At 37.7% G+C, this 22,411-nt stretch overlaps 6 protein-coding genes across 6 annotated transcripts; 4 read left to right on the top strand and 2 right to left on the bottom strand.

Moving 5' to 3' along the window:
* Window positions 229-1,599, top strand: LOC18596765 (UDP-glycosyltransferase 79B30). The gene has a single exon (XM_007025439.2). It carries the CDS (start codon window positions 229-231, stop codon window positions 1,597-1,599), a length of 1,371 nt encoding a protein of 456 aa, XP_007025501.2.
* On the top strand, window positions 1,996-3,472 carry LOC18596764 (UDP-glycosyltransferase 79B30). The gene has a single exon (XM_007025438.2). The coding sequence runs from the start codon at window positions 2,087-2,089 to the stop codon at window positions 3,455-3,457; it is 1,371 nt and encodes a 456-aa protein (XP_007025500.2). The 5' UTR covers window positions 1,996-2,086; the 3' UTR covers window positions 3,458-3,472.
* Window positions 3,749-6,298, top strand: LOC18596763 (28 kDa heat- and acid-stable phosphoprotein). The gene is made up of 8 exons (XM_007025437.2): window positions 3,749-4,026; window positions 4,495-4,532; window positions 4,630-4,719; window positions 4,841-4,927; window positions 5,023-5,057; window positions 5,225-5,310; window positions 5,857-5,922; window positions 6,016-6,298. Exons 1-8 carry the CDS (start codon window positions 3,960-3,962, stop codon window positions 6,048-6,050), a joined length of 504 nt encoding a protein of 167 aa, XP_007025499.2. The 5' UTR covers window positions 3,749-3,959; the 3' UTR covers window positions 6,051-6,298.
* Window positions 6,484-8,021, top strand: LOC18596762. Its single transcript, XM_007025435.2, has 2 exons — window positions 6,484-7,109; window positions 7,619-8,021. The coding sequence occupies exon 1, from the start codon at window positions 6,743-6,745 to the stop codon at window positions 7,082-7,084; it is 342 nt and encodes a 113-aa protein (XP_007025497.2). The 5' UTR covers window positions 6,484-6,742; the 3' UTR covers window positions 7,085-7,109; window positions 7,619-8,021.
* LOC18596761 (ras-related protein RABA1f) lies at window positions 8,444-11,207 on the bottom strand. The gene is made up of 2 exons (XM_007025434.2): window positions 10,752-11,207; window positions 8,444-9,114 (listed from the first exon to the last, which is right to left on the bottom strand). Exons 1-2 carry the CDS (start codon window positions 10,970-10,972, stop codon window positions 8,682-8,684), a joined length of 654 nt encoding a protein of 217 aa, XP_007025496.1. The 5' UTR covers window positions 10,973-11,207; the 3' UTR covers window positions 8,444-8,681.
* On the bottom strand, window positions 14,899-17,383 carry LOC18596760 (WUSCHEL-related homeobox 9). Its single transcript, XM_018122721.1, has 4 exons — window positions 17,096-17,383; window positions 15,995-16,750; window positions 15,422-15,671; window positions 14,899-15,178 (listed from the first exon to the last, which is right to left on the bottom strand). The coding sequence occupies exons 1-3, from the start codon at window positions 17,223-17,225 to the stop codon at window positions 15,427-15,429; spliced, it is 1,131 nt and encodes a 376-aa protein (XP_017978210.1). The 5' UTR covers window positions 17,226-17,383; the 3' UTR covers window positions 14,899-15,178; window positions 15,422-15,426.

Genomic DNA, 22,411 nt, shown 5'->3' with positions numbered 1-22,411 from the left:
GATTTTCAATATCAATCTTCTGGTCCCCATGACTTGATGTAAACATAAAATAGAAGACAGATAAGTTTCGTGTTTGTCAAAATTGAATGCATTAGTGAGTTTGGTTCAAGTTTGGTTCCTAAGTAGCTTTTATGCAAGCTAAATGCTTAACGTTTGAGGGCACTTCTAAGTTCAGTTTTGATCCCCATTTAGCTGATCACGTATTTCAGACCTATCAAAAAGGCAACTATGGGTGAAAAATTTCTTCACATGGCAATGTATCCATGGTTTGCAGTTGGCCATATTACCTCATTTCTCCATATCTCCAACAAATTAGCAGAAAGAGGGCACAAAATCTCCTTCTTCTTGCCAACCAAAACACAAAGCAAGTTTGAGCCTTTCAATCTCCACCCCGATGTCATAACATTCATTCCAATTAAGGTTCCTCATATTGATGGCCTCCCTCTCGGCACTGAAACAACAACCGATATTCCTTTCTCACTGCAGCCTCTTCTTATGGCTGCAATGGATCTCACAGAACCTGCCATTGAAGCTTCTCTCCGTGAACTCAAACCCCACTTCCTTTTCTTTGATTTTACTTTCTGGATGCCAGCGTTGTGTCACAGACTAGGCATCAAGTCCATGTATTACTGTACCATTAGCCCTGCAACTGTTGGCTATTTGATTAGTCCGACAAGAAAGATTCTTGAGAAAGGTTTGACAGGGTCGGACCTCATGGAGCCTCCGCTAGGTTTCCCTTCTTCGAGTATCAAGTTACGTGATCATGAAGCCCAAGGACTAGCAGCTGCAACAACAAGAGAATACGGCAGCGGTATTTCATTCGTTGTGCGCCAATTAACTGCTTTAAATGAATGTGATGCTATTGGTTTCAAGACATGCAGGGAGATTGAAGGGCCTTATTGTGATTACGTTGAAAAACAATTTGAAAAGCCAGTGATTTTGGCAGGACCGGTAGCGCCAGAGCCACCAAATAAGACATTAGAAGAACGATGGGAGAAGTTGCTGAGCAGCTTTCAAGCTCAGACTGTGATATTCTGTGCTTTCGGGAGTGAGTGTGTTCTCAACAAAGATCAGTTCCAGGAATTGGTTTTAGGTCTTGAGCTGACAGGTTTACCATTCTTAGTTGCCCTGAAAGCACCAATGGGAGCTGAAACAGCCGAGTCAGCATTGCCAGAAGGGTTTCAAGAGAGAGTAAAGGGAAGAGGGTTTGTCCATGGGAGTTGGGTGCCGCAACAGTTGATCTTGAGTCACCCTTCCGTGGGGTGTTTCGTGACCCACTGTGGTTCCGGCTCTTTATCAGAGGCTATGGTAAATGATTGTCAATTGGTGCTGTTGCCTCATGTCGGAGATCAGATAATTAACGCAAGACTGATGGCTGGAGATCTCAAAGTTGGAGTAGAGGTTGAGAAAGGTGAAGAAGATGGACTTTTCAGAAAAGACGATGTTTGCAAGGCAGTGATGGCCATGATGGACGATGATAGTGAGGTGGGGAAAGAGGCCAGGGCAAACCATGCTAAATGGAAGGACTTCCTTTTAGGCAAAGGGCTTGAAATTTCCTACATTGATAGTTTTGTTGAGAAGTTGCATGCGCTGATGTGATGATTTCATGAATCTTGATCAAGTATTTTATTTTTCAAGTTAATAATAATCGTGATAACAAAACCAATGATGTATTATTCGTTTATATTATAATTGAGATCCTTTCTAGTGGCTGTTCGATGCCTATTAAAAGCAAAAAGAAATCTACCGATGATAATATCAGTGAATCACAACCAATCTCCTGATTAGTACAATCCTTCCTGTTGAGAACGGGAAATATATTCTCTCCTCCAAATTTGGCATATTTTGGTTTTCGTTTTCTAAAAAGGCCTTCTAACATTACTCACCAAACATATTTTGAGTGCTAATTTTGTGCTCTCCAGGAAACTGAAAACAGAGAAACCAGGCATGCTTTTAAAAAAGGGAAACCAAATGATAAGGTTCCCGGCATTGTATTTAAGCAATGCAAGGATTGCATTTAAGGGACCCCAGTTTGTTTCCTGATTAACTGAGCACCGTATTTTGGATCTATCACACAACACCAACCATGGCTGACAAAACCTTTCACATTGCATTGTATCCATGGTTTGCCCTTGGCCATATTACTGCATTTGTCCATATTGCCAACAAGCTAGCAGAGAGAGGCCACAAGATTTCTTTCTTCTTGCCTGCCAAAACACAGCGCAAGGTTGAGGCTTTCAATCTCCACCCGGATCTCATAACCTTCATTCCGATCACCGTTCCACACGTTGAAGGTCTCCCCCATGGGGCTGAAACAACAAATGATGTTCCTTTCCCTTTGCATCCTCTCATTATGACCGCCATGGATCTCACGGAACCTGATATTGAAGCTTCCCTCCTTGAACTCAAACCCCATTTCGTTTTCTTTGATTTCACTTGCTGGTTGCCAGCCTTGTCTCGCAGGCTAGGCATCAAGTCCGTGCTTTATTGTATCGTTAGCTCTGCAACTATTGGATATCTTCTTAGTCCAGCAAGAAAGATTCTTGAGAAAGGTTTGACAGGGCATGATCTCCTGGAGCCTCCGAAAGGTTTCCCTTCTTCAAGTATCAAGCTACGCACCCATGAAGCTCGAGGGTTAGCTGCTGTAACAACAATGGATTATGGAAGTGGTATCTCATTTGTGCAGCGCCAGCTAAGGTCTTTAAGTGACTGTGATGCTATCAGTTTCAAGACATGCAGGGAGATTGAAGGGCCTTTTTGTGATTATATCGGACACCAGTTTGAAAAGCCAGTGATATTCGCAGGACCAGTAGTGCCAGAGCCACCAAAACTGGCGTTAGAAGAACGATGGGAAAAGTTATTGAGCAGCTTTCAAGCTAAGACCGTGATATTCTGTGCCTTTGGGAGTGAGTGTGTTCTCAAAAAAGATCAGTTCCAGGAATTGGTTTTAGGCCTTGAACAGACAGGTTTGCCATTCTTGGTTGCCCTGAAACCACCAATGGGAGCCGAAACAATAGAGTCAGCATTGCCAGAAGGGTTCCAGGAGAGAGTACAAGGAAGAGGACTCGTTCATGGAGGTTGGGTGCCGCAACAATTGATCTTGAGGCATCCTTCCGTGGGGTGTTTCGTCACTCACTGTGGCTCTGGCTCTTTGGCAGAGGCTATGGTGAATGATTGCCAATTGGCATTGCTGCCTAATGTTGGAGATCAGATCATTAATGCAAGACTGATGGCTGGAGATTTGAGAATTGGAGTCGAGGTTGAGAAAGGTGACGACGATGGACTTTTCAGAAAGGATGGCGTTTGCAAGGCCGTGAAGGCTGTAATGGATGATGATAGTGAAGTGGGGAAAGAGGCAAGGGTCAACCATGCTAAATGGAAGGAGTTCCTTCTAGGCCCAGGGCTTGAAAATTCTTACATGGATGCTTTTGTAGAGAAGCTGCATGCCCTGGTGTGAGACATGATCATTGAAGCAAAACCTCCTCTTTAGAAGATTTGTTATGTATTTAGCAAGAAAGTAGCACAAATGCTTAATTCTTTAATTAAAATTCACATTATTCAACAAATGAAGTGCTTTTTTTGGCCAAAAAACCAGTGAAAGCAAAGGAAAAGTTTTACTTTTTAATTAGGAAAATGAAAAGATTTATTTATTTTTTCAATAATACGGAGTGATATTGAGGGGCAATTGACCTGCGCCGTCAGATCATACTCTCTGCTATATGTACGCCTCAGATTCCTATAACCGAAAAAAGGAACAAGGGGTTCCGATACGAACACTCGCACATAAGAAAACTCCAGACGGGGGCTGTCTAGGGTTCTTCGAATCAGCGAGGAATAAAACGAAGAGCAATAAACCTCAAATTAGCAATCTTTACTTCCTTTTCGGAAAATTATCTTAAAGAGTAGAAAAGCAGCCGTTCGTGTTGTTCGTCGATTTTCTTTTGTCTCTGTTATTAACAATGGGAAGAGGGAAATTCAAGGCTAAGCCCACCGGTCAACGCCACTTCTCTACTCCAGAGGAGCTGCGTAAGAACTCTTCTTCTAAATTTTTTTTCAATTTTCTGTTTTTTTCGATGTATTTTCTCAAGAAAATTCGAGGAAAAGTAGAATTTTGGATTTTTTTATGGTTTTATCGGGAGTTATGGAGGTATATGCACCGTTAATTTTATGATCGACAAACATAGTTGAAATTGCATAATGTTATTTTAATTTGTGAAAGGTTGATCTGGTTGGGCTTTTTTCCCCGTAGGCTTTGAATATATATAATTCCACAATGGATGCTAGAAAAAAAGTTAGAACAGTTGTTTTTATGAAATTTTATGTTGTCTGCTAGAGTAAATTTTAGGTCAATTTTTGCTCGTAAAGATTGCCGATAATACTGAAACATCGTCTGAGTTAGGGTTAACTGATGCTCTTTCTTCTTCAATCAGTTTTGAGAGCACACTGCCTAATCAAACCGTGTTTTGTTTCATTTATGATTTTTTGTGTTTGCAGTTGCTGGTACCTCTTCTCGTCCTCGCACATTTAAGCGGGTACTCTCGGTTTTTAACAGACGCACTCATGCACAATTTTATAGGCATGTGTCTTGTCAAACTATAGAACTCACTCTTTACTCTTAAATGTTGTCAGCAAGAAGCTGAATACAAAGAAGAAGAAGAAGAAGAATCTGAGGAGGAATCTGGACAGGAGTCTGGAGAAGAATCTGATGATGAAACTGATGTAAGTACATACTATGATCGGGCTTTGTTAATTGTATGCCAATTTCTTCTGCATATGGTTTGGATTATTTTTGTGAATGACCAATGAAATCTGATGTTGTTTCCTATTTGCCAACCAATAGCAAAAGCGCAAGGGAACTCAAGGTGTTATTGAGATCAACAATCCTAATCTGGTGAAGCCAAAGAACTTGAAAGCTAGAGATGTTGATGTAAGTTTCACAAATCTCGTTATAAATTGTTTCAGTGATTGTATGTTATGTACATGCTTTATTCTTTATGTTTTGATTTGTTCTCTCATGTGCAGACTGGGAAAACGACTGAACTTTCAAGGCGTGAAAGGTTTGTAAACGCTCTTATTGTTTTTCCTTTTAATTCTGCTTTGGATACTTTTTAACTTATGGTTTGTTTTTTGGGTCTATTCTTCTGTCTTGAGCTACATCTTTGTATGTTTTTATATGTTCCTTGTGTGAATGTTTCCATCTTATATTTGTTCTATTTGTTTACAGGGAGGAATTAGAAAAGCAGAGAGCCCATGAACGATATATGAGGCTGCAGGAGCAAGGGAAAACAGAACAAGCGAGGAAAGATTTGGGTAAGCTAATCAGATATTGCTATACCTCATATCAAACTTACTTGTGTTACTTTCTCCACCTATCAGATTCAAAATATAGGTTAAGCTGCAGATACTAACCTCGGTTTATACTATTTTGGTCATTTGAGGCAATAAGCGCAGCTACACATACTTCAGATTACTTCAGCATATATAAAAAGAATTTAGTTACCATGCCAATTTTCAATTTGTCTTGCAGCATATGATTCCCCTGCCTCTATTTACTCCAGTTTAGGGCGTACATTAAACTGAGGAGACATATTTGCCTGTGTGAGAATGAACAAGCTTAATGCTTCTAAAAATCTCAAACCTGTCAGATTGCTTTGCATCCTAACTTACTACTACAAGGCCAATATATACCTAATCACCACTGTTCACTGGAAAAAAATCACTCAATCTAGTTAATTCTGCTTTGTTTGATGGTTACGGACAGTCTGCCCTTTGGGGCTTCAGTGTACTGCCATTTTTCCCTTCAAAGGAAAGACAAAAGAAATAAGAAGACTTATTTGGAGTTTAATTGTGATACAGAGCGCCTAGCCCTTATACGGCAACAGAGGGAAGAAGCTGCTAGGAAACGAGAAGAAGAGAAGGCTGGTAAGACTCTGGAGCCACGACGATTGTTTCTAAACTAGTTTTCCGGTAGTAGACGTTTTGAAATTAATGAACATTCATATTTGATTGTTTCAGCCAAGGAGCAGAAGAAGGCCGAAGCTCGAAAATGACTTTCTTACAAAGCATATACAACAAGTGTTTCCTTTAGTGGAAGAAATATGTGCTTTCTACAGTTTAGGCAAATAGATGGTTTATATTTAAAGATTTTTCCTTAAAAAAGTATTGTTCATTATACGACATATATAAATTATTTTTTTCCATTTGGTTTGAAGTGAATAGATTTCATTATGCTCTGAAAATTGTACTGGCTGTTATGGAATTATTGTTTGTTTAGTAGTATCAAGGATTCATTGTCAAAGTTGAATCTCGGGGATTGGGGTGAGGAGGGAGCACACTGCTCCCACCTTGAGCTGGGAAATGTTGCAGCAGCGAGTCAGACCTTGTTGGCTTTTGAATGTGACTTCATTTTCTAGTTTAAGAGGGGGAAATTACCTCATTCAAGGCGCGTTTAATTGAAAACAAACATGAAAATGAGGGACCGGCTTTAAGTCCATTGAAGAAGAGAAGATGATCATGCATGTCCTCCGGTCGAGCCAACAAGAAGGAAATTCACCAAAGTTACAGTACTGCTAATAATTTAAGGAAGAAAAAGAGAAAGGATAAAGGCGGATCATCTTCTTGTTGCCATGTGTTCTCATCTTTACAGCTGGCATTAAAAAGGTCGAAGCAATATATGAGTGTTCAGTCTCTCCAACAACTTCTTGCTTCAAACTAAGATTTGCTCTTCAAAGTTGAAGTAATCATGTCAGACCACCAAAAGCCCGAACACCCTCAAAACCTGCCTCCTTCTTCTGCTTCTACTTCTAAATCGATCCCAGAACTCGGCAACAACACGGCCGCTGATTCATCGGGCCGACCGAAGGTCCGCTATCCCAACCCACCCGACCTAACAAACCCGGACCCGGCAACACTGAGAGATCAATGGAGGTATGCCATCAGGCAGTACAGTAGATGGTACTCTCACGCCTGGGGCACTGCTATTCTCGCTGGGGTTTCGTTTTTTGCCCTCGGTTGGATCATCAAGGGCTCTAATCCTCTTCCCTCCTTCAAGTCTGATTCCGACAAAAACGATCATCCAAAGTGATCTTCGATGTTACATCAATTTTCTGGTCAGTTTAGTTAGTTTTTCTGATTTCTTCTTGTTGGGTGTTTGACTTGATAATTGCAGCATTTGAATTAGGTTTCTTTTCCATTTCTGGTTCTATATCAATATTGTTTTAGCTCTGAATTGGGATACTGGGTTTTTTTTTTTATAGTATTTGAATTGGAATTAGTAAACCATGTTAGAGAATCTTTTTTATTTAATTTATTGAATAAGAATTAGCATTCCAAACTTCCGAGGGTCCAGTGGTCAAGCTCACAAGCTTTCAAAAAAATTCAGCTTGCTTTCTGTATGATAGTAGTATATGCTCAAAGTCTTCTTCGCTTCCTGTTTTCCTGCAATGTTATTTCGTTTATTTCATAGATAATCCACATAAACGCAAAGGGCCAAAAATTTTGAGGGGGTGCAGCGAAACAAGACTATGTCTGCTCAATGGGCATGCATTTTACAACTGCTTTGTTGTCCGCTATATAATTGTTCACTGTTCTGAATTTCGCCTACTTTGTTTCTTTGTAGACAGTAGATAAGCTTCTTGGTTCGACTGTTGATCCAGAATGAACTTTACTGTTGGGGAGGCCATGACGACCAGGAAGAAAGGCTGCTGAAATTGGTGTTAGACAGCTGAGCTTGGAAGAGATTGTTGTGTATAATCCAATCATAGTTTTTGTTTCACTTTGCAAAGAGTGATCGGATCTTGATGAAAAATGAAGTCCTCATAATTTGGTGTTTCTTTTTAACCCACTTGTCTTGTTCACAGAAGCTCTATCGGCTTATTTGAGTATGATGTAAAGTTTCTTTCTTCAGGCAGTTTATCTGTTAAAGCCTGCCAATGTCCAACCTTGCAGTGAACTCTGTTGTGTGATTGCGGTTGACTCCTTTTTCTTTTCATTACTTTTTTAAGGAAGACATTAAAGTTCAACGATGCTGAGGAAAGGGTGCTTCATTCTTTTCCTAGCCCTCTCAACATGCCCTGTAATTGGGCCAAGCAATTTTCACTGTACACTGCTCTGCCATGTACGGCCAAACGAGGAGAGCAAACGAATTCATTTCTTGTGAACTAGGGCAAACAAGATGATCGGAATCATCATCATGAGCACCTCAACACTGTTAAAAGAGCCTAGCTTTAATTACGAAAATTAATGAGCATAACTGGCATCTGGAGAACAAACAAGATGCTATACGAGGAGCTTAGATTTTCTAACATAATCATACACCCCCTAACATCAAAGGCTCAAAGCATAGCAGAAGGACAAGCTTTATAAGCTAATGGTCAGACAATGATTCGAAACAAACTTAAGTAAAATTAAGATGATTTAGCACTTAGAGCAATAAACAAAAAAGGAATTAAAAGCAAAATGTTTGAAATTAACAAAGAAAAACAACATAAAACCATCAATCTTAAGTCCTAGAGTTTAAGCTAATTAACATAAATGAGTTGTGTTTAGCATCCAAAGCACAATGTCAACTGGTTAATACATTGTTGATGTTTTCTTCTTTGTGCTGTCAGGAAACTTCTATGTAGATATGAACAAAGGCATTAAATTTCAAAGATAAATATCTCTAGACTTATTCCCCATGCTTAAGCCGAGCAACATCCAACTTTCTTCACAGCTGATACATCATCTTTTGATCCTACATTGATCGTCTGGCCTTTGGGCAAAGCTGCTGGGTCATCCCCAATATCTAGAGCTTTCCTGCTTACAACACGATAAATCTGGGTCAGCACTTCTGTGAAGGCATTCTCAACATTCAGAGACTCCAGTGCAGAAGTTTCCATGAAGAAGGTGTTCTCTCGTTCAGCAAAAGATTTTGCATCTTCAGTGGCAACTGCTCGCAAGTGACGCAGGTCTGCCTTGTTCCCAACTAGCATAATCACAATGTTGGCATCAGTGTGATCGCGAAGTTCCTTCAGCCACCTTTCTACATTTTCAAATGTAACATGACGCGTGACGTCATAGACTAGTAAAGCACCAACAGCACCACGGTAGTATGCACTGGTTATTGCACGATATCTTTGGCAAAAGACAGTATACAGAGAAATTAGATAACATTCCTAGAACTTTATGAATCATGATTTGCACCAAATTCAGGAAAAAAAATGTCCAGATATTTGTAAAAGGTGATCCATAAACGAAAACCAGCCATAAAAATGCTCTATTTTCTGCCTACTTTTAAAGTCTTTCTTTGGTAAGCCAGGAATAATACTTTAAAAGTAACCCCCCAACAGTTATTAAGTATAGCTTCAAGAGCAAAGGCAGGTGAATAAAGCACAGTGAAGGAAAATTAGGAATCAAAGAAATTTATATTTATAGGTCAAAGCAAGGAACTCATGAAGAAACTATTCCCTTCACTGTGGAAAGGAGAAAAAGGAAAAAAGTCCTGATCCAATTAATGCTTACCCATAATGTACATTGCAGAAGCATGTCTGAGAAGTTAAACGAAGTAAAAAGATGTGATATCCCATTTGGAACCTATAACTAGCTAGAAGAAACAGAAGCAATCTTCTTAAGACTGCCTTCTTTAAAATTTTCTTCTCTTCTATGTTAATAAAAGGAAACCAAATGGGAAACAACTAGGTCTAAAATGACATTTTCTCCTTTATTCAACTAACTAGAATCATAATATTTTTAGCCAAAATAATGATCATAAAGCCATATGTTAGTCTATGGAACTCTATAACAATATTACCCTAGCCAACTCTGTAAATTTGAATAAGAATTCCCAGATCAACATCCATTCCAAAGAACAAAATGAAGTGCTAGGGGTATGTACTCCATTCCCAAGTAGTAGGTCCCAAGGGTTGGTCCATTGGTTGCCTGGCTTATTACCCTAGTCATAGATCAAATCTTTTACAAACTAAAATTTGATTTAACAACTTTATAAAGATATCACTACAATGTTTTTATGCCTAATTCCAATTGTCATCAACTAATTCCTGGTTTTATAACTTAATATCTCTTCTATCCTTCTTATCCTCATTAGCAGTAATAGTTAGTCCGATAATGAAAGAAATACTACGCTTTCTGAACTGGATAAACAACAAACAGTCAACAAAAGGAAAGAGAAAAAAAGAAGAAAAGAAAAGTTTCTTGGATGGTCATGTAAAGCAATAAGCATTATAGACAAGTACTAATATGAGAACAAAGGCCACATTAACATAAAATATAAATTCCAAATTCGCAATGTTTCACTCCAGCAATCAAACAAAGAATTGGCAATCAATACAAAAAAACAAAGCAGGCAACCGCATTACAACAGAAGGTCCAGTTTCCTATTGAGGATGACGTAGTTATTATAATCCACCAGCTCCAGCAAAAATAACAGGCTAGCCTTACTCTATTCCAGAGGAAAACAAAAGATCTAATATTCAATACAACGACAAAAATGAACATTAGCAAGTAATTTCCTTTAACAAGACAATCTGTTGTTTCCAATTGAATTACCATATGTATTGCATTACCCAAAAAAGTTATACAATTCATTCATTTGCAGAACGCAAATCTCAAAAATATCTCATTTTGCAAGATCCCAACTTTCAGATGACACCAACAAAGGATCCAAATCCACCAATTAAGCAAAAACGAACAGTAAATCAAGAAACCCAGATCAAGATCTGCACTCAAGAAAAAGAATGGCCAAACGCAAATACCTTTCTTGTCCGGCAGTATCCCAAATCTGAGCTTTAACAACCTTATCATCAACATGAATGCTACGGGTGGCAAACTCAACCCCAATAGTAGACTTAGATTCAAGGCTAAACTCGTTTCTTGTAAATCTAGACAAAAGGTTGGATTTTCCAACACCGGAGTCACCAATCAGGACAACCTTAAACAAGTAATCGTAGTCATCATCCGCCCTGTAAGCTCCCATTTCTCTCTTATGTTCGTTTTTGTTTTCCCTCTTCTTGTTGTTTTTCTTTGTCGTCCGATGTTGTTTTCGATTGGCGTCAAAATATTTAAAAAAGAATAAACAGAAAAAAGGAAAAAGAAACGCGTTTTTTTTTTTTCTTGTTATTGGGTACGTGTTAAGGTAACATTTCTCCTTTTTTTTTTTTAATTCTGGGATTTGGGAAAGTCTGGAGGAAAAAAGAAAAGAAAAGAACACAGCTGAAAGCTGGAAGTCTTTAGTTGGCAAATGGCTATGATTATGATGGCTGGTGGTGGGCTAACCAAAATTAACCTCTTTTCACGAGATTTTGGTGAAAAGTTTCTGGCCATGGCCTAATTTTGTTTTTTAACCCCAAATTTTTTTATTTTTTACAGTCCTTATCTGCTCGTTTTCACCTTTTTGTTTTCATCCAACAAATTAGATGGGTTACTTTTTAATATAATATTTAAAAATTTTAAAACTATTTAAAAATTTTAAATTAATTATTAGTTTTATACTACATTCAATTAAATGTTCGTATTTTTATTTTAAATTAAATAAATTTTTATAATTATAAATTAAAATATCACTTGTTATTTTATATTCATATCATGTTAACTTGATATTGATATAATACTCGAATATTTGACTCATTGATTGATGATAATGGCCTACCTAAAGAGTAGAGCTTGAATCTCCCTTCTCAAATTATAAAAAAAAAAAACTTGATATTGACATAGAGAGTGAAAATATGATGTGACAATATTATCATTATTAATTATGATATATCAATATAGCACGTGCACTATGTTATAAAAAATTACAAGTGATATTTTTACTAATGATAATTAATCAACTATTAATTATAAAAATTTATTTGATTCAAAATAGAAGTGTAAGAATTTAATCGAATGTAATAAAAAATAATAATTTATTTAAAATATATTAAATAAGTTTTAAGTATTATGTTTTTTTCTTTAACATGTGAAATTCGGAATTCATTTCTTTTAATATATTTTGAAAGATGTGGACACTATTAAACTACATGTAGATTCTTGTTTTTGTTTTTACACAGAGATGTATGAAATGTCAATCTAAGGACACAAAATTTGATTAGATCAAAGTGTATGATTTTGACCACTTAAATTTGAATTAAATTGGAACATTAATTCATGATCACAATTCATGTCTGTCTCTATCAAACAAGGAATACATTTCTTTATCAAATACTTATTCTTCATCTTATTTTGTGATGTAAAGCTTTGAAATTTCTGAAATAGAGAAATTAATTTTTGCTGTTCTTTTCTGGGTCGTTAAGGTTCATGTAGAATTGGTTAATTGTGGGACTAAGGGAACATTGTCGTATACCATTTCAAAGGATATAAAAAAATAAAAGAAATATTGTAAAACAAAATTATTGATTTTCTTACTATTTTGGTTTTGTTGTTACAACTAACAGCCTTTGTCTGAAATCATGAAAGAGTAAGGAATGGGCAAAAAGGGAAAAGAAACGAATGAAGATCCAACTTTAGTGGCTTGATAATCAATTAAATCATCAATTATAGTTAGGAAGCATATCTGAAGTGAATGATTTGCATCAACCAAATAGCTAATAATGTCATTGCAATGAATCATGCATAAGTTGTTTAATGTCTAATGAACAATTTAGATAAAAAATGGTAAAATAATTCAAGAGATAATGAAGCGTGGATCATGTAGATAAATCAATCTTAGATAACTGATTAGTAAGAATCAATAATAGGATGAGATGGACACATAAAAGCTAAAACAAAGACAATAACTAATTATGTAAAGAATGAGAGTTTATAGCGTAAAGCAAACAACATCATGATTATCTTGAAGAATTCAAGAAAGGGTTTGAATTTATGTAATTTCGCAGAAGAAACAGATAGAGGAAATACCGACAAAGAAGATGGGATTGGTCAGTAATGTGTTGCCCAAGGGAATCGTTCTTCAGCCCATTGGCCATCTGCTGGAGAAGTCCAACTAGACAAAAACAAGGAACCAGAGAATTAATGGACTCAGAGCCCAACAGAACGTTCGACAGGATGAGTTGGATGAAATTTTCTTCTTTAACTTATAAATCAAAGTAGATTAATAAATCCTTAAAAAAAGAGAGTATTTCTTTCTTTCTTTCTTTCTATCTTTGTACCAAAAACTTTTTGCATCATCTTGAAGAGTTGAACAGAGAAAAAGTTGTGTTGGTGATTGGAAAAATGCAATCTAATCTTTGTATTGTGATGCAAATGGATTATGCCCCAATGATACGAGCTTTTTCATGGCGGATGGAGCCTGCCGATCTTTTTGGTTTGCACTTTGCATTACACTTTGGACAGAAGTGCCTCTGCAACAAAAGAGCAGAACAATCCAATCAAAGACACTGTTGACACACCTAATCTCCCCACGTGTGGGCATGTATAGAAAAACCTGACCACTCTGCCTACGCCACGTGTTCTGTTAAATGTACAGGTCTCCCATTTCTCAGCCTCTGGACCCTGCCCAAGCTAGATAGATTAGCAAAAACCGAAAAGGGGCTTTGCACGGCCAGCCATTGCTTATTTCTCCATCCACTTTGGAATCCAAGTTTGATGTTTCTAAAGGGTCGGAGTAGTCATGATTATCACTGTTGATGGTTCATGCAAAAAGCACAGTAAATCTTTGCGAAATGTGACGTACTGGGGAAGCAGCTAGCAAAAGGCGAGGAATTTCTTTTCTTTTCTTTTCTTTTTCGACATATCCAACTCGCTTTGTCAAATCGAAAAGTGTGAGGCCTGAGGCCTGAGGCCTGAGAGAGGGTTAACACTGTTCTCACCAGAGTGCACGTAAAAAATCTGCACCACTCAACACCAAGGTGGATTCCCGCTCCTTTACCCCACTCAGCAGATCATATAGCTCAATGCTGCCAATACCAAAAACAACAGGCAAATATTTACAGACCGACCAAACCCCTTTTTGGGGGAGCGGTCAGGGTTTTCACATTCATGTTAGAAAATAGTTCGAAACATTAAGTACTTTGGTCTTCGGTCGCTCTAAGATACACAGATGGCCTTTGAATAGGTTGTTTGATGTTGGGTGAATCCTAAGTAAAACCCTATTTTTGAATTACAGACGGACAAAGTTCAAACTCTTTGCAATATTTATCGTGAACAACAAGTAAGACAAATTTAGAGTCCTACAGGAGATACATGATTAGTTTCCACGATTCTCCCTATCTATATATTGTCCCTTTAGAACATCTTTTTCAAATTAGAATTAAACTCGTCTTTGCCTAATTAATAAGCCTGCAAATGGGTAATTAATCATTTCAAATTTTCAAATAGTAATAACATAGAACCGATGAGTCTTGTATGCATGAAGAAGTACAGCTGCCTTGCAATGACATGCTTGTCAACAGTAGGTTCTCAAGTTTTTTACTGTTTTTTTTTCTTTTTTGCTCGCTGAACGTTACAGAAATTAAGGAAGTCACTTTGGCTTCCAAATTTGTTCATGAAGCAGGTAATTACCCTATGTTGATTGGATAGTTACACACTTTAATTGCTCAGAGATGAGATATAGCCTCCAAGACAAACAATTAAGAGGTTCACATCAAGAATTTGGTTGCTGTGACCTGACTATGATATGTATTAAATTTTTTGGTACACAATCTGACTCTTCAATTTCACAGTTGCACAGAAAAGGAAAAACCCAAATCGATTCATTTTAGCTTGGAACAATACTCTAAACCCTAAATATAGGAAAATCTGCAATTCCTTGAGCTACTAAATGGCTGCAATTTCTGAGTGGCAAATATATAACACTATGGAAAAATAAGTTTTAGTTTTACTTTCTTGAAGAAAAATGAGCAAGTAAAACAAAAAACTGCCTGAATTTTTGGGAGAATGAGTTCACCATAGTTGAACATGATCATGAAATTATAAGTTGTAGCGTAGGTAATAACTTGTATCGTTATTTCCATGCATGTTTAAAGCAAAATTACTAGCATATTTCATACATAAATTGCCTTATAGCAAGATATTAGAGAATACACTGGTGAACAACGCTTTCATACTATTCCAGATACAACCATAATATATAGAGCCCTAAGGACTATACCTAAAGCTACGTTTCAACCTTGAGAGAGAGAAACGAGGGAGAGAGAGAAGAAAAGGACAGTGTCAGCCTATGTCATCCATTTCCACATTTCTAAACCTGCAAATCAAGAAAAACACAGTAATCAACAAACTTAATTGGTGGAGCAGAAAGCTTCCAGCGTTTACACGAGAAAAAGGAACTTATCTTCAATTCTTAGAAATAACAAGCTGTCATGCACATTGTTATCATATGTTAGAAAAAAAATTAGACATAATGGCATTGCAGGGAGATGATGTATTACTACTTGTATATTTGATGACAGTAAACAAATTTAAGAAAGGGTTTTACAAAGCTTGTCACCTTCATTATACGGAGAAGGGGATTGATGAGCGCACCAAATAGTAAAATCCACCATGTTGAAGAGGCTGCAGGGTTACACCCCACTCGTTAGTGAGAACAGGTTGACCCGAGGAGTGGATCAAGACAGCATCATCACCGAAAGCCTCCCGCACGTTGAAGGGCCCCACGGCCACCTCAAAGGCTACATCATTGATAAACACCGCCGATCTAGCCGCACCGCCGGGGCCCACTACACCCGATTCCCCAACACCTGCCAACAGAGAATCACTCAACGTACATATATAAGACCAAGGCAGTAGTCAATTTCAGAGAGAACAAGCCATGCACACGTCCATCTAGAGACAATGATGATCACAAATCCCGGTTCTAAATGACCATTTTATCCTCATTCCTTACCACATATGACCAAAAAATATTCTCCCCTCGTGTGCAAAAGCTTTTGGTGCATCAATTAGTCCATGAAATATTGGTGTAAATTCTGGTAGACTGGTACTAACCTTTTCTACCAGTAACGACAAAACTTATATTAACATCCCTAATTGTGAAAGAACAAAGAAAATTGAAAATTTTTACCTTGAACGTGGTTGATATTAGATGGAACAGTAATAGTAGCAGTGGTGGAAGCAGTGAGAGGAGAAATTGTGTGAGTACTAGGAGCAGTGGAACCAGGGCAGTTAAGCTGGAGCTGCATCTTCATCTTTTCTTCATGTGCTTTCTTTGAAGCCCCATTGTTCAATATCTCACTCAACAAAAGACTTGTACAGGGTCCAACTGGTTGTTCAGGAACTTGAACCATATTATTTAGCTCAGAGAAAACAAACCCTTGCGTAAATCCGGTTCCTGCAGCAGCCTGTTGCACAGGAAAGAAAAAGGGTTCGTTCAAGAACTCGTTTTGGGGCTGATGAAAGTAGGCCTGGTTCACAGAAGCAGTTGGAGAGTTGGAAACATCGATGACATTTGGAGAACTCATGGAGAGAGTACTCTTGTTAGCTCCTTTTGGTGAAGATTTCTCGGAAGAGGATGAGGAAGAGGAAGGTGCAGTGATGGTGGTAATATTGGTCATTGGAGGAGTTTGCTGGGATTGTTGTTTAGAATTTTGGAGGTTGCGCTGCTTGTGTTTGCTTCTCGATTTTCTGTTCTGGAACCAGTAGAACACATTGGCATCGCCTACTTGGCCATACTCCTGCAATTGAGCTCTGATTTTCCTTATCTCATCCCTTGGTGGGTTAACCATTCCGGAGTTGAATATGGCTTCCAGTATGCGAATTTGTTCAGGTTTCGGGTTCCATCTTGGTTTAGGCTCAGGACTACGCTCTTCACATCCTGTAACTGTTGCAGTAGATGTTAGCATAAAATTGTAAACAATTCAAACAACAGATTATAATTATTCATCTCTCTCTTGGGTCACGTCATTCAACATAAATAATCAACTACTATAAAAGATTATCAGTTGAAAGAGCAAATTAATGAGATAACTGATGACTTATTTATGTAGGTCATGACAAATCCGAGATGCCTGAAGTAGGAAGGATTTCAGGTGAGCTAGAGGGCTTTAGCTGGCCCATTTTCATGCTTGAAAATGGTTGAAGCAACTAATTAAGTGTAAAAAGAGAACACGACCTGAATAAACCTTGGTTGAAGGTTCTCATTGCAGCTGCGAATTGTGTCAATTACCTGAGGTGTATGGGGCTCTGTGGCAACCACTTGACATGAGAGATGGGTTGATGTCAGGCTGCCATTGGTGGTGGGTGTTGCAGGGCTTGGATTTGAACATGCTAGGCCAGTGTCTGTTTGACGAAGCCATGATGATGATGATGATGATGAAGATGTTGATGTTAGTGGCCAAAATCTAAGCTAGATATCTAATCAAAAGTAGCCAGCCAAAAGAGAAACAAGAAATAGAATTGCCCTTTTGTTTCTCTAGATTTTGGTACTGCTTTGTTCTAGGCAAACATAACAACTCTTCTTATAGCCTCCTCACCTACCCTGTGATAATTTTTCTCTCAATTAAATAAACAGTCATTCCCATCTCCCAAAGAAAATATAAAAATCATTTTAATTTTTTTTTATAAAATAATTATATAACAGGCGAAACCCACAACAGGAATCCCCTGCTAAAAGATAAACAAGAAAGGAAATCAAAATAAATGAAAAGGGGAAGATTGAAAGTACTCTCCCATCCCTTCCTTACAATTTTACATTAAAACTGAAATACTTCTTTTCTACTCAAAGGACAAGCCAATTCCCCCGGACTAGAAGCAAAGGAAACATAGATAAGAATACATGTTGGTGTTTAATTTAGAATCTTCATCAGAGGTGACAGAGAAGCTCTTAATGCAAAAGAGAAGTGAGTAAGGTTTGAATCTCCAAAGAGTGGAGAGAGAAAAGAGGGCTTCTTTTTCTTTTTTTCTTTTGTTTTTTGCTTTGGAGAAATGGGCTGTTCTGATCAGCTTGTCTCTCTTTTCTTTTTCATAATACTATTTCTTTTTCCGGTTCTCTATGGAGAGAGGATTCTTTTGCTCTTGCAGTGTATTAATGGAAGGGTGTAGGGGCAGATATAAGTGTTGGATTATTCTAATGGAAAAGGTTGTTGCAAAGAATAAATAGGGGGTAGAAGGGGTGTTTGAAAGTCAAGAAGGGCATGTAGGGGTTGATACTTTGATTGGAATGAAGTGGTGGGATAGTAATTGCAACCTCACAAGCTGTGGTTTATTTTGGGCAAAGTAAGGGGGGGCTTTGGATTGACTCGAGGGCTTTATTTATTGTTCATTTGCACTAGATTTTTCTTTTCCTTTTGTTTCTTTCAAAATTAACCCTTCATTCTTCCTCTTCAAATATTCAATGTTGGATTTATAGGGAATTAAATTGAGTAGTTCCAAAATCAAACTGTAAACAGGGCAAAACAATCGTGTACTTTTGTAGAGGATATTGCAATTACAAGCCCATAGGCCATAGGGTATAGTGTTGGTATGAAGCTAGGTGATGGCGGTCATCCTCCAAATTCTATTGTTTTTCTTAATCAGAATATATATAACTGAGATGTTTGCACAACAACTGGCATAAGAAGTTGAAAGTCTTTCCGGAGAGTATTGGCATTTAGAATTATCCATTGTTACTTATTCCTTCAATGAAAAGGTTCAAATCAAATCTCTTCAGACTTCTCCCTCTCCCTCTCTCAAATTATTAAGGTGTACCCAACAAATTAAGATACCCAAGTGAATATACATTTACATTACCGGCGATCATATTATGCTGAAAATTAGACGACTATATCCAAGTGATTCATCAGCAGCACTTCTCATTCCAAGAAGAGCCATGTCGGAGAGTGCAGAGTACTGTTGGTCAAAATTTTCATGCTTGCAACCGAACGAAACTAGCCTCCGATTACGTGAAAGATACACAATTTTCGCTCATCTTGTGTAAAATTGATTAGTATGTGAAGAAAGTCATTAAACCAGTCGAGCTGATCATTTACAATTAAGTTATAGTTAACGCCAAAAACCAATATTACCATGGTTGTAAAGATATAAGATGGTAATTTTGATCTGTTTGTCAGATTCACATGCATGCATACCGCTGCTCAATTTGCAGTAGTGAGTTGTGACTCGTGAAAAGATGGCCAAAGCAAACAAAGAAAAGTTGAATAAACTCTCTCTCCCTCCTTCATCTCCCCATGCAAAGAATGAGAGGGCGTTAAAGATCTAGTGGAGGGGGGGTAGGATTAATTGTTTGGTGACTTCGGGGTCTACGTGGTGTCGGTCCCATTCCGACATGTAAAGTTTACACCAAGCTTTGGTGCGTGCCATCTCACCTCCTCACTCAATTTTTCAAATCCCCTTTGTCCACCTCTTCTCCTGCAACCTCCCTTTATTAAGTTCCCCTCTATGTTAAGTTTACACCAAGGGTACCTTTTGTTTTATTTTATTTCTGAAGAAGGAAAAAAACCACAGAGACACAGCTTGTCATCAGCATCCATAGCCACTTGACACAAGCACCTAATATTTGCTACATGTCCTAATTTGGGTCACTTCTCCCACGTTATTCAATCACGGCTTGCTAATATACTTTGAAAACAATCCCTAGTTTTTCTTTTCCCCTATATTGATCGCTTTTTCAAATTGAATTAGTCTTCTTTAGAACAAGCTGTCATAATTCTTAATGCTATAAACTATCAATCACAATACGAAGTTTGCAAAATTTGTGTTTCATACTACTACTAGGTATTGAATTATTCAGATCCATCAATTATTAGTATATTTAGGCCTGCACGCTTTAATAAAAAGTGAAGATAGTATACACACAGTCGAAGATAGTTCAATCCTCCACTCTTCCAAGCTCTGACACAAGGAACATATGGGACCATGGCCTCTTTGTAATAACTAAGTAGTAGTATAGTATAATAATGCTTAAGTCTTTTGTTTTTTCCTCTCTTTCTCTGTTTGGGGGAGACAGACAGGAAAGTTAGCAGAAAGTGCGAATGACGATCCCATCAAAAGTCTTTAGCAAACTGAAGTAGACCACTGTACTCGGAAAGTCTTAGCTTTGGCACTTTGGCTCTTATTATTTCGCTGCCTTTGCAAACGTGTGTTGCTGCTGTGGCTCTGTTAATTATGATGATGCTGATGAGAGTCTAGCAAAAGCGAACCATACCCCCATGACCATGACCCCTCCCTCCCTTTCCCTTCCCTTCCCTTTCTTCCCTACTCTTTAAATGATCTTTGCAGGGGTGTTGGGGGTGGGAGGGGGATCTCTGCTGCAATTCCGTACATTGCCACAACATTACTTATTTATTGGTGTTATTTCTATTTCTGTGTCATTTTCCCTTTCTGCTCATTTTTTCTTCTTTTCTGGTCCTACCAATTTGTCTATGAGAAAATCTGAAAATGAATTAACTCTCCCCTTTATGTTTGGGTTAACTTTGTGATTAACATATGTATATGTGTAATGATTAACTCATCAGCTTTGTTAGCACGAGTCTAATTCTTGTAATACACAGCAAAGTTGATACCCCATTTTTCCACCATGAATGCATCATGATACAGATGGGAAACTGTGAACAAATTTCAGTTAATTTTTTTGAAGCCTAGAAGGTGAATGCACATGATTACAATAAATGTTGTTTGGTATTTAATCAAAGTAAAAGGCAACATGAAAATGGGTATGTGTGTGTTAGCTAGAAATGCGCTACAAAGAACAGTCACTTAATGCAAACGTGCTTGTAGTAAATACTCAACATGCTAAGCTTAAATGCCTAAATTTGGGTGCACATGCAACCACCATATAATATTCCACTCACTGTTGAAGATTTTTAAGACTGAGATTCTGCCTTTTTTTATAAAGTTATCTATCCATGGCACAGAAAAACTTGGGAGAGGATTTGAGAGTAATGTCATTGTTTGGAAAATTTAGTGGCTCATCCATTGGTGGTTCATTCTTTAATCACTTTAAACAAAAAAGAAAAACATTATGCACTATCAACTTACTTTTTTTTTTTGTACTTCTTCCTCTATGAGATTCCTAGCTAGCTAGCCATGAATTGCAATGATTTGAATGCTGTTTGTAACAAAGATTTGGTATGTTTCTGCACTCTTTAGTTCACAATCAACAGTTTTGACACCACCAAGCATGCATACTATCTGCAATCAACCTTTTCTTCTGCTACATAACATCCATGGAGAGCTTGTAAATGACAGGCAATTTGATATTGGATTTTCCATTCCCAGTTTTGCTAATCATTGAGAAAGAAGGGAAGAAAAGTAAAGCTCTAGAACCGGCTATGGCTGGATTATAGTCTAATCCGGGAATCATGGACACATCCTCTTGGGAAGTACCCCCATACTTCCCTTCAAACAAGATTAGTTTTGCATTGACCCCTACTTAAATTATTAACTATATATGCATCAATATATAATATGTTCCAATCATAAACCAAACCAAAGCTCCAAGACTTCTTATTTTATGGCGATACAGACTAGGAATGTCAAATGCCGGTACCTACTTGGAAGAATAGATTGGAATATTGTATTTCTTATTAGGAGAAATGTTTTGTACTTAAAAATTATTATTAGTGCTTAACATACATTCTTAGTGAATAGAGAATCTTTTTTACTTGTCTCACAAAGGGGAACATCGTTTGAAGGATTTCAAAAAGAACTGTTAGTTTGACTGTAATTAAAGTAATTAAACCCACCTTTTCTAGAAGAGAGAAAAGGAAAGGAAACAGGAGCCTATGGTTTTCAATTCCTAGTTTGGTCGTGCACATGACCTTGGCACTTTAGTTCATGGCACCTCTGTACTGATCACATTCAAAGTATAACTCCTAGGGAAAAACGTGTAAAGGAAATGGAAAAGTCAATAGGAATGGCCTTTAAGAACTATGACTTTGATTAGGATCTGATGGCTGTATCTTAAACCTCTGGCCTTTCCCCTTTGACAATCTGGGAGAAGGGGAACTGGGTCTACAACTCGATCATCAATGAACAGGTTGAACTAATTAATTAAAAAGAATTAGTAATTAAACAGGGGTCAAATATTTTGGATTCTGAGAAGAAGAAATTAATAGGTTTAGACTTTAGACCAAGGGAAATATTTATTGGTGGATATGCACAATGCATCAACTCCTTATCACCCAATGAAACTTGACCATATACAAGTTCTGCATGGTTCAAGGGGCATGTTAGGCGGATCTCGAATTGCTTGGTCTTGCAGCAAAGAAGAATGACATATTAGGATCCATGTATGTTTTTTGTTGAGCACAAGAAGTTCAGTTTTCTCAATCAGATTGACTAAGGATTATTAAGCATCACTGTGATAACATATTTTCCGGGGACCATTGTCCATAGGAGCCGTGTCTTGGAAGAAAAACAAAGAATTTGTTGTCAAATGAAGTAAATTAACAAGCTTGACCATAGTGTTAGTTGAGCTTAAGTTGCAAAGTTTTCATGTATCATTGGAACCGAAAAACCAATGTTGAGGCAGACCGCCAACCGC

The sequence above is a fragment of the Theobroma cacao genome, chromosome 6, assembly GCF_000208745.1.
Source record: "Theobroma cacao cultivar B97-61/B2 chromosome 6, Criollo_cocoa_genome_V2, whole genome shotgun sequence".
Classification (NCBI taxonomy): domain Eukaryota; kingdom Viridiplantae; phylum Streptophyta; class Magnoliopsida; order Malvales; family Malvaceae; genus Theobroma; species Theobroma cacao.
This window is presented reverse-complemented; position numbering and strand designations above follow the sequence as displayed.

What these genes read in the sequence shown, in the direction of transcription:
- LOC18596765 (XM_007025439.2), top strand. Translation starts at nt 229, where the DNA reads ATGGGTGAAAAATTTCTTCACATGGCAATGTATCCATGGTTTGCAGTT.
- LOC18596764 (XM_007025438.2), top strand. Translation starts at nt 2,087, where the DNA reads ATGGCTGACAAAACCTTTCACATTGCATTGTATCCATGGTTTGCCCTT.
- LOC18596763 (XM_007025437.2), top strand. Translation starts at nt 3,960, where the DNA reads ATGGGAAGAGGGAAATTCAAGGCTAAGCCCACCGGTCAACGCCACTTC. An exon ending in GTCCTCGCACATTTAAGCGG is followed by an intron (nt 4,533 to 4,629) that starts GTACTCTCGGTT and finishes AAATGTTGTCAG; the next exon opens with CAAGAAGCTGAATACAAAGA. An exon ending in ACAAGCGAGGAAAGATTTGG is followed by an intron (nt 5,311 to 5,856) that starts GTAAGCTAATCA and finishes ATTGTGATACAG; the next exon opens with AGCGCCTAGCCCTTATACGG.
- LOC18596762 (XM_007025435.2), top strand. Translation starts at nt 6,743, where the DNA reads ATGTCAGACCACCAAAAGCCCGAACACCCTCAAAACCTGCCTCCTTCT.
- LOC18596761 (XM_007025434.2), bottom strand. Translation starts at nt 10,972, where the DNA reads ATGGGAGCTTACAGGGCGGATGATGACTACGATTACTTGTTTAAGGTT. An exon ending in GATACTGCCGGACAAGAAAG is followed by an intron (nt 9,115 to 10,751) that starts GTATTTGCGTTT and finishes CTTTTGCCAAAG; the next exon opens with ATATCGTGCAATAACCAGTG.
- LOC18596760 (XM_018122721.1), bottom strand. Translation starts at nt 17,225, where the DNA reads ATGGCTTCGTCAAACAGACACTGGCCTAGCATGTTCAAATCCAAGCCC. An exon ending in CAGAGCCCCATACACCTCAG is followed by an intron (nt 16,751 to 17,095) that starts GTAATTGACACA and finishes CTACTGCAACAG; the next exon opens with TTACAGGATGTGAAGAGCGT. An exon ending in TAATATCAACCACGTTCAAG is followed by an intron (nt 15,672 to 15,994) that starts GTAAAAATTTTC and finishes CTCTGTTGGCAG; the next exon opens with GTGTTGGGGAATCGGGTGTA.